Consider the following 10,727-nt stretch of genomic DNA (forward strand, 5'->3'; position numbering starts at 1 on the left):
TTAGGGGGGTTTCCACTTCATTTAAAGACTAAGTGGCCTTTACCTTTTCTTTAATAGAGTAACAAGTAGGGGCCCCTGTATGGTCACACTGCAACTGAATTCGTGTGAGGTGTACAGAAACGTGTCGCAGCGGTAATGCGGTTAGATGTGCAGCCGGCTGGTGGCTGCCCGGTTGGCCGGTGAGGTGGCACGGGTCGCCTGGTGCAGCTGCTGCGGGGTTAGGGAGAGCAGCCGCTGTGGCCACATTAAAAACTGCATCACTGTTTTTTTGTGACAACTGTAGATCAGCGAGCCATCAGCTCCCCCTCTCCCTCGTTTCAGGGATTTGTAGTCCTTAGCGCAGGGAACGCCGCCGCGTGTTCGAGGCCTTTGCGGGAGTGAAACTACAGTTCCCTCAGAGCTGCTCGGAGGTGTTAGTTGTCAATATGGCTGTTGTCAGACAGACAAAGCAGAGAGGCAAATAATTCGCCTCTGATTAGAAATCCTTGGAAAAGGGTCGGACAGGGCACTGTTCCCAGCTGCTTCATTGCTCGGCTGCAGTAAACGACACCGCGCCTCTTTGCTTCCGTTACAAAGTTAAATGGTTAAGTGGACGATTTGAAACCGAGGTAAGTCCTGTTACTCGGCTCTCTCGACACAGAAAGTGATGTTATTAATATCAAACGCTCGCTAGCCAGCGACGGCGGCTAACGTCAGCTAGTATCGGCGTTGGCACGGCTAGCGTTGTATGCTAATCATCGCACGAGCCCACGGCGACCCGCGTAGCCCACCTCAGGTGGCTACTCGCCCTCCGCGATGCCAGGGGGCTGTTGTCAGTGTGGATTCAGCCTCGGGGGGCAGTGAAGAAAACGAGAGCAATCCTCGAGTGTTACGGAGGGCTCGCCGTGCTGGGTAATTTTGACGTTTAGTCAGGGCGGTTTGTCCGTGTGCCGCACGGAGCGCTCGCTAACGTTAGCTTTCGGGCAAAGGGCGTGAAAGCTGGCATCAACAGCGCTTCGCCTGCAGCGCTGAAAGGCGCGACGGATCTGTGCTCTCACTGCGGGCCAGCAAAACAAAAACACATGGAGGGAGAAGAGATACCGCCAACTGCGGGGCGAAGCAGTTTAAGACTGGAAGCGTTTAGAAAGCTGCGCTGTCAAACAATCTAGAGTTTGGTTAGACGCTACCGTGTTTAACGACACCGTGGCTGTGTTTTTATTTTGTTGTAGTTTTGCTGTTGGCATGACAAACACTCTCCGAGTTCGTGAACTTAGCTGCGCTGTTATCAGGGGACATCCAAGCCCGATAGGAATGCAGACAGCTCCATCTTAACTGCTTTAGTTACGTGCAGGTGAACTTTGCCTTCTGGGTGAATGGGTAACTTACCCACTTGATCACAGTGGGCATGAATTCAAATGTTCTCGTTTGTTTGCAGCACACATTTTGCTTTCACTTGCATGTTTAAGCTCACTAATCCAAATTCAGCGTCTTTCTGGGGTGTGACAGATTTTGACTCTGCTTGGTAATGATTTACAGCATTAGCAGCTCACCTTCTAAACACCAAGGACTAGTTAATGTTCACCTGTCAGCGCTGCAGAAATAATGTGCTCAGACCCAAAATGACCCTTTACTGCACGTGTCTGAAGTCCTGGTAATGGTTTATGTGCCAGTGTCCCCCCATTATTTATGATAACTTCAAATGCACTCAGAAGTCATTTATGTTTCCTCCCCCCTCCCCTCTGTCCTCCGCACAGTTTGGAGAAAGACAGATGTAGAAAAATGCCAGTGACCCCTTTTAAACCGTTTATCATATCGGCAGAGGTCGGGCTGGCACAGAAGATGGAAAATCTGCCGCAGTCTGATTCCAGTTGCATTGATTTTGAGCACAGCAAATTGCTCATGAAAAACATACAGCGTGGGTGGTGCGCAGAGCCGAGGATGTATTGTGGCTCTTAAAGAACGACAGACAGAATGTTAAGATAGCATCAGCTGTCAAGGTGACTCTGGCACTCTGTGCGTGTTGCCTGCTGCTTCCCAAAAATAGCTGATTTTTATGCCCTGCCCCTCCCCTCGCCTTTTTTTCTTTCACACTTCTGTCTCTCGCTCTTGTCTTCCTTTTCTTCTCCGCTGCCTCTTTATATTTTCTTCCTGCAGTTTTTTATTCCCCTCCCTTCCCACCCGTTTTATGGCTACTTTATCCCTCTAACTCTCCTCCGCTACCTTTATCCTCCTTCCCCATCTGCGACTGCGTTCCTTTTCACTCTTTGCTACTTAATCCTCTCATTTCCTCTGTCACTCCACCATCCCCTCCACTGCCTGACTTGCTCCTCCTTTCCTTTCCTTCTTCCTTTCCTTCTCCACTTACTTTTCTAAGGATTCCTTCCTACTTTCCTCAACTTGCCCCGTCTGCATTTCCTGCTTCCTTTCCTCGCCTTGTGTTCCTCTTGTGTTTCTCAGCTTGTCTGTATTGTGTCTCATCTCAGCAGCAGCAGCAGGATGTCTGAGTTCAGCGAGGAGCCGCGCTTCACTATTGAGCAGATAGATCTGCTGCAGCGGCTGCGTCGCACCGGCATGACCAAGCAGGAGATCCTGCATGCGCTCGACACTCTGGACCGGCTGGACCGGGAGCACGGCGACAAGTTTGGCCGCCGCACCTCTTCCTCCTCCTCCTCCTCGTCCTCCTACGGCGTAGGCGGGGCCAACAGCTGCACCAACAACTCTGCCTCTAATACTACTACTACCACGTCATTCAACAATAACAACACTGCCTCGGCAACCACCACCTCTTCAGCGTCATGCAATGGCGGCGGCATCAACAGTGGCGGTGAGGGTGGAGCCGCCGATCACGCCGCCGCTGCCGCCTCTTCAACGACCTCCAAAATCTCCACAGCCACGCAGACGCAGTTCAACAGCGCCGGGGGGCTCTCGCTGTCTCCCAGCAACAGCTACGACACGTCCCCGCCTCCAGGGCCGCCGCCGCCCTCTGCCATCCTGCCGTCCCCGGTCTCGCTGGTGGCCCTGACACAGAACGGCCGCGACAGTCTAGCTGCCACCCCCAACGGAAAACTGTCTCCGCCACGATATCCGGTGAACAGCGCTGCAGCGACGCGAGCGTTCGGGTTTGAAGCTACAGAGGAAGATCTGGATATCGATGATAAGGTGGAGGAGCTGATGAGGTGAGAATGAACAGAGAAACTGTCGAGTGTGTTTGTAGAACTGGGAAGAATAATGCACTGCACAAAAACGTCACCAGAGGGCAGTATGTAGTAGTACCAGGCTGCTGAGCTCAGTAAGCTGTGAAAGATGGCGACGGGGAATAATACTGTGGGGTGTAAATGGTTCTTATATAGCGCTCTTCTACTCTGTCCGAGCACTCAAAGCGCTTTATACAGCTAATTCATTCACCCAATCACACAAGCATTCATACACATTCACACTCCGATGGACGCATCGGAGAGCAACATGGGGTCAGTATCTTGCCCAAGGATATTTGGCATGCAGACTGGAGCAGCCTGGGATCGAACCACCGACCTTCTTAGTGGCTGATCCGCTCTGCCACCTGAGCTACAGCCACCCCACACTTACTGCTAGTGAGTCACTGCTAAGATGGTGAAACTTCAAGCGGCTAGTCTGAAATAATCATCGACACGCCTCTCAGTCTAGTGTGGCGCTGTCCACAGTCACAGTACTTCCACAGAAAACACACGGACGACACTGAAACTGTTTCTACAGCTCGATGCCTTTTTTCCTGTTTTTTTGTTCTTAAAGGTTGCAGCCGTCACTAGGTTGGGGGATTGCTTTTTATCACCAGTAAAGCTGGTAAGGTGAGGGCTAATTAGCAGGAACTTCAGCTGAAGCTTCATTGTGTGCAGCTGCTGGTAGAACTATACATGAAGCTGTAGATATCTCATGTTCATTTGTGTTCATGACCTGGGGGCTCTAAATGTAATATCCGTGCTGTAGCATTTAGCTTCATGTTGCATAAAATGTCTTTGGGAAGCCTGTCTGTAGGTGATGTTACTGAACAGTGATGAAATGATTCTTGCTTCACAGCAAGAAGGCACTAGCAAAACGTTACAGGCAGATTTAGATAAAAACCTTTGGAGGTGATTGTGATTTGGATCCAAATTTGTGTGAGAGGAACAAGATTGGACACTGAAGAAAGTATTGCAAACGTATCTGGATGCAAGTGCTCAGCTGGATGCACGTGGAGGGAATTTTCTGGCTTGGCTGAATCGATACACCTCGGAGTCTGAAACAGCAGCAAGTGAAGGTTGGGTCATCTTCTCAGGGAGTCATTTGTGATCTTCATTCTGAGGTTTATCCCACTTCGTCACTTGACTTTTACCAGTGGGACGTCGGGATGTGCGCACTGATGAGCTCATTAGTGAGCTCGTAGTGTTACTGATTGACCAAAGCTTTAGGAATCTATTTAGCTTGTTTATTTGTACAAAGCTCATTTGAGTGAACACACAGCAGTTAAGCAGTGGGTTTAAAGCTGCCTGGGTCCTTCCTGTGGAGAGTCTGCATGTGTGGCTGCTCTGGTTTCCTCCTGCAGCCCAGAGTTAATTGGTAATTCTAAAATTGGCCGTAGGTGTGGACTTGAGATGGAGAGAGCGTGTAAGTGTATAGATTAGAGCCCTGTGCGAGTGTGGCTTGTTTGAATGGTCAGGAAGACAACAAAAGCACTGTGGAGACGACTGTCCATAAAGCTTGAGGGCTTTTCCCCTTTAACTTTCTGAACCTCTTATATCATATTGTGATGATGATGCCCACTTGAGGGGAAATCAGGGGGCTCTACAGTATGGATCTAACATACAGCTAACTAAAGGTTGAATTTCACTATCAAAAGCTTATTTTAGCAACTTGTGGTAGCAAGGTGCTGTCGATTCCTGAGACACCTAAACATAACAGTTACTCTGAGGTGTCAGAGTTGTCCACACTCCACTATAACACATGTTATACACTCTTTAAAAAACCTTGGTTTCACTTAGAAGAATGTTTTCTGCTGATAGATGGAGGTAACTTCCCACAGTGGGGAGCTGTGCCTCGTTTGGCCCACAGGTGTGGGAGGGTTGTCTGTAATGGCACAAATAAGAGGGTAAAACAGGGTTAACGGCACGGTTTCACAGTAATGGGCTCATCCAGTGACGTGTGTAAGGAGTTTCATTCATATAGACAAACGCGTCATTTTCTCCAGTTTGTGTTGTAGACTTTTGCAGTCACAGCGTCCTTAATCTGACTGTGTGGCTGCACCCGTTCCTGCGTGATGGCCTTTCTGCCAGCGGCGCTTTAAGGCGGCATTAGAGCAGGGCGATATGACCGAAAATATTTATCACGATATACATTTGAAAATTTGCGATAACGATAAAACTGATGATATAATTGACACGAGACAAAATACTTTACAACTCCACAACTTTATTAGTGCAAAAAACCATCACTGTATTTTCACTTAAACAAGCAGCTGTTTTTTGCATTAAAGTTATATAAACATTTAACAGTGCAAATGCAAATTCTTGCTGACAGTTTAACCAAAAGGCATTTCCAGAGGAAACTGGCCGACATATCCTCAGCATAACCATGTATAACATCCACAAAACTTAAAAAGAGGTTATACACACACAATACGGTAACATTATGTTGAAGCACAGTACGTATCACTCCGCGAGGCTCCGCCTACGACAGCCGTAATGCTCCCACAATCCATCAAGCGGTGCGGCTTCGTAGCTTAGCAAAGTCGTACTGAAACATTTGACAGATTTTCGAGCGCCGTGTACATAAAATCGTTTCGAGGTCAGTAAACACAACCAGAGTTCATACATAAGGCTCACGGGATTATAAGGGGCTCTGTCGACTTTCAGAAAAATCAAAGGATTGATTTTAAGTGCGCCGTATTTTCCAAACAACACGGTAATAACGACGCCCGCTAGCATGCGCTACCAAAAATAGTGCTTTGTTGTGTATCTGACGGACGAAAGCTAAACCAGTTACACCAGTGAAGCTGCAGCATTTTTACAAACCAGTTCTGGTTCATTGGTTTCATTCAACGATCCACTTTCGCTCTTCTCATTCTGCGTTGCCGCCATGTGCGTATGTAAACAAAGGCGCTGCGCATGTGCGTTTTACCCATATTCTATCGCCATATTTCATTTTCCTATCGTTGCCCAAAACTACACCGGTATTACCGTGAACGGTATGATATAGCCCCGCCCTAGGCGGCATTCATCTAAAGCCACGAGTTTGTCTGGGATGATGGCCAGGTGCTAAACGGCCGTAAGCGTGGACTCCAAAACCTCTTTGGCAGCCCCGTGCCAGTAAGCAGTCTGAGAGTTGAGTTTGTGGTCTTGGTCTTGGCAGTCATTTTCACACATCTCCACACCTGATTGTGCACACTAGTGTGTTTCCTAGTTTGTCTTCAGCTCTATTTTTGTATTGAGCTCTATATTTGTCAGTGACCAAGTCAGTTCATCGTCTGTTTATCTTCTTTACTAAAGTAACAACTGACCTGGAGGGGTTGAAGATGGCGTTCTTTTTTTAAGGTCGTATGTGTGTGAAAGCGTCTCTTTTACACTGTGTCGGCTGTTTGCACATCGCTGCTCGCTGTCACTGAAAAGATGAAATGACAGGGAGAAAAATGTTGCTGTGGGTGGATTTCACAGTGAAGGAAAGTAGAAGTATATGGAGGCATTCGCTGCCAGGACTGGTGCTCCCTGTGTCCTTGCATCGTTCCCTCCTCGGTGTGCGCTCCTCACCGCGGTCGTTTTTATGGAATCTCGCTGACACATAAACAGACTTTTCTTCTGCCTCTGTGCTGATGTTAGCCGGGAAATAAATCAAATGATTTTTTTATTGATAAGGATAGAAGGCCAGTGAGGTGCAGAGCCTTTTCTCCTTTATGGTTAAAAATAAAAACCCAGGCTGTAGGTTACATATATTCAAACACAAACCCTTTAAAGCCCACCATAGACCCAAGTCTGCCAGAGCTTATCTTTATATTTTTACATGCTGTAGTGCAGGGCTCGCAAAATCGCTAGCCCGACGTCTAGCGATTTTTCCAGTCGGGCTACCAGAATCTATCTCTGCCCTGCCCGTCGGCCTATCGTAGGAAGGAAAAATATATGTCAATGCTTTTGCATTCTTTCGGAAATGTAGCTGGGTAATTATGTCATTGGCATCGGTGAGCCACTGTCAATATGTGACATATTGAAATCGCGTTTGAATTTGCGCTTGTTTTTTGCTTTCACTTTGCAATCGCGCGAACTGTGTATAGAGAGCGACAGCACTGATTGGTGAGTGACGATAATTTGCGCACCAATTCCTCTGACATCGTCTTATCAATCGTTAGCTTACTACGCAAACATGACAAGTGAAATCTCCCGCAGCTTAAACATGTGAGAGGTTGATCGCGCAGAGAGTCGCTGAGCGTTATGTGAGTGCCTGTGTAAAAGCAGCAGGATATATATTTTAGTTCTGCTGAGCCAAATAAGACAGGTCAGGGTGAAGAAGGGCCAAAGAAAAGCTTACCACAAAACGGAAAAGTTATGACAAATCAGACTATAAGGCAAAAATAAAGTGCAGCTTTATGGTTTCATGGACAAAAGAATTTCTGTGGCTGCAACATGACAAGCTAAATAACCAGGGCTGCACATAAGTGGTCCGCAGGTGCGCATTCGCTGTCAAAATAAAAAACGCGCACAAGATAAGAAGTTGCAACGCGTGTTTGTGTACATAAGATTTCCTGGAGGAGGACAGACATTTGTTTAGAACTCTTAAAGATGTCGAAGAAACTCCTTTAAGCAATTACTGTGATGTTCCTCCACCTCCAAAGAAATGTCAGAAGGACTCCGAACCACAAAAGAAGCGCGTATTCTCGGAAAAGTGGTTGCAGGAGGTGAGCTGGCTTCAAACAAATGATGAACGCACAGAGGTGTGGTGCAGAATGTGCCGTGAAAATCCCACTCTAGCGGACAAAAACAGCGCCTTTTTTATGGACGCAAACGCGCGTTGCAACTTCTTATCTGGTGCGCGTCTTTTATTTTGACAGTGAATGCGCACATGCGGACCACTTATGTGCACCCGTGTAAATAACATAATGTTCTGCCGGGTGTGTTGTTGGTTTTCCCTCGATTTCTGAGTCGACAAGCGCCTTAGTTACTGGGACCAGTAATTTTAAGAAAGGCCCCCATTAGAACCCATGAGAAATGCAAGAAATGCATTATTGCTCAGTCTGCAATAGCTTTCCCAGAACAAACACCAATTGCAAATAACAAACTAAAAATAAACCTGAAAATCAGTTTAAAACAGCTACTATGTTGCGAAGAGTGAACTACCACTGGCAAAATTTAGCAGTCTTTGCAAACTTCAAAAAGCAAACGGCCTCGATCTTGGTTCCACTTGCCTCTTACCCGTGACTTCAGTGGAAATTTCAAATTCAGGATCTGACACAGACTGATTCATGTCCTACACAGTTCTTACAAGTTCATAGAAATTTCTGTTCAATTAGAACCAAGTGTTTCAGTTGATGATTGTAATTTTTATACAATGTTGTAATTTGTTTTTCAACAATTTTTTTGATTAATGTTTTGTTTCCGTTACAATATTATACTTTAATGTATAATATTGTAACGGAAACAAAACATCAATCAAAAAATTGCTCTCTTTTTTATTCGGGCTACTTACATTTATTTTGGGCTACCAAAAACTGAAGAGTCCCTGCCCGAAGGGCTACCAGGGATTTTGAAATTTTGCGAGCCCTGCTGTAGTGCCATTTCTGGGACCATTTCAAGTTGCGTTACATCAGTACAACTGTTATAGCCCAAATTGTAATAATATGTATGCATTACGTTCACAGTAACTACATAAATTGCTAAAAAGTGCAACAAACTAACAAAAAATGTAAAATCGTTTTTGTTTTTTACACATATTTCCAATTACAGTAATTTCACAGGTAGATCCCTCAAAACTGTAAATGCAGAAAAGTTGCACAAAATAGTTTCCAACCACAGGAAATTTATTTTGAGCGTCTTCATAGTTTCACTTTTAGATACATCAAGGAGAAACAAAAATAAATATTATTGAGCACAATTTGCAAAAAACAGCATAAAAAAACGATTTGCAGTTTAAGTTCTAAGAATCCCAGAAACAGAAAGGCAAAAAGTCAAACATGGCGGACATGCGATAGTTCGAGCTGACGTTAAAGTGCCGTAAACAGCTGATCAGATCAGCAAAGCGTGTTTCTGGAATATCATGTTTTCGTTGTTGCCGGCACTTTTTACGCGATTTTTGCAAAGCCATAAAAACCGCGGCCTGGGACAGGCTGAATGCATATAACTCCTCATATTTCAAATGCAAAAGAAATGTTGCGCTAGCTTGCAATTCTACCGGCATTTAAAAATAGTTGTGCAAAACGGAGCGTGCACGCTTCGATAGGCCTTGAAGGGTTAAAGCTATCTGGATGTGTCTATGCACTGGAAACTCTGCACACACAAAAAGCCTTGTACACATGGGTTTCCATGTGCTCCTTGCTTTCTAGGAAAAGGATTCATGTTCAAAGATTTCAAATATCCGTTACCAGAATTAAAAATGTTCTTAAAAAAAATCTCTTACACAAATTTACCTTCACTTGGAGGTGATTTTAGAAAAATGGAGGCGGAGAGGCCAAAGACAGCAGTTCATGTGTCTCATCTACTACATCTACTCTTATTTTACAGCTTGTTCATACAAAATGTTTTTATGGTGAAGTCTGAAGTATTTGCGAGCAGCATTATCTAGAAATGTTTTTAGGCCAAATGTCTGATATGATTTCAGGAACCTGGAATTTCAAAAGTGAAGCTAAAGTTTGACACAATCGTCTGAAAAATGGACGGTACAGACAGCAGCTCCTCGTTCTCTCGCATTTGATGCAAAAACCGTTTCTGTTTGCATCTGTAACACTAATGGTTCTTCATGCTCCACGATCTGTCTCGTGCAGCGGAGCTGATCTCACCGAGTCAAAGGTGGTTTAGTCTGAAGGCTGAGCGTTTTGCTTACACAGATTACGTTTTCATATCCAGCCACGTTCAGTATGAGCATGCACCACTGTAACAGCACAGCTACAGACCAGTAGTCCTTGGACGAATCCTGGACGTTATACGCTTGTCTCACAGAGATGCAGCATATAGACCGTTACACATGTACTAAGAAGAGTGTTGGACGGGGCTGTGACGCGTGGATGGGCCCCAGGCACCGTGGGCCCTTCTATTTCTGGGGCTTTTCACGTGACGTCGCCCTGTTGACAAAGTCTGTCACTCACAGACTGACAGACACACCTGCCGACGTACTCCAGATCTGTTCGGGGACCCATTTTGTGATCATCTCACACACACAGTGAAAGCAGCAGCAGCTGCGTCATCGCGACTGCTGCATGTGCCCTACATTATCTGGCAGTGCTGTTCGTTCCAGCACAGAGGAAGTGGAAATGTTTTAGCTGCATCACATACACCAAAGTTGTTGTCCTCCTCGTTAATCCCCAGCATTTCAAAGGCTGCCCTGGGAAACAGGAGCCACTCATATTTGGACTTTTTACTTTTTCTGAGCCAACCCATCTCTGCATCTTTCCCCAGCTTGAATATGAGAGTGCTGTGCTTGTCTTCATGCAGCCTAGCCTGCCGGGGTTAACGCAGACCGTGAAAGAAAACATAAACTTTGCAGTTTAGTCCCATCTAAATGACCTCCCTGACTCGGGCATTTGCTCTGCTGTCGTGAAA

General features: G+C 45.9%; 1 protein-coding gene across 15 annotated transcripts in view; it reads left to right on the forward strand.

The window, feature by feature from the left end:
* The first annotated feature begins 330 nt into the window (after nucleotides 1-330).
* Nucleotides 331-10,727, forward strand: part of LOC146371338 (homeobox-containing protein 1-like) — a 53,607-nt gene continuing 43,210 nt past the window's right edge. For 10 of the 15 annotated variants that reach the window (XM_084954207.1, XM_084954211.1, XM_084954208.1 and 7 more), the window contains exons 1-2: nucleotides 686-891; nucleotides 2,463-3,155. In XM_084954207.1, coding sequence (XP_084810333.1) covers nucleotides 728-891; nucleotides 2,463-3,155 — 857 coding nt within the window. In that variant the 5' untranslated portion in view covers nucleotides 686-727. Of the gene's footprint in view, nucleotides 609-674; nucleotides 892-2,462; nucleotides 3,156-10,727 lie in introns of those variants that run through there. The other 5 variants (XM_084954222.1, XM_084954221.1, XM_084954220.1 and 2 more) reach the window with 5 other exon arrangements.

The sequence above is a fragment of the Perissodus microlepis genome, chromosome 15 (genome assembly GCF_051167445.1).
Source record: "Perissodus microlepis isolate ML-2025 ecotype Zambia chromosome 15, ASM5116744v1, whole genome shotgun sequence".
Classification (NCBI taxonomy): Eukaryota; Metazoa; Chordata; class Actinopteri; order Cichliformes; family Cichlidae; genus Perissodus; species Perissodus microlepis.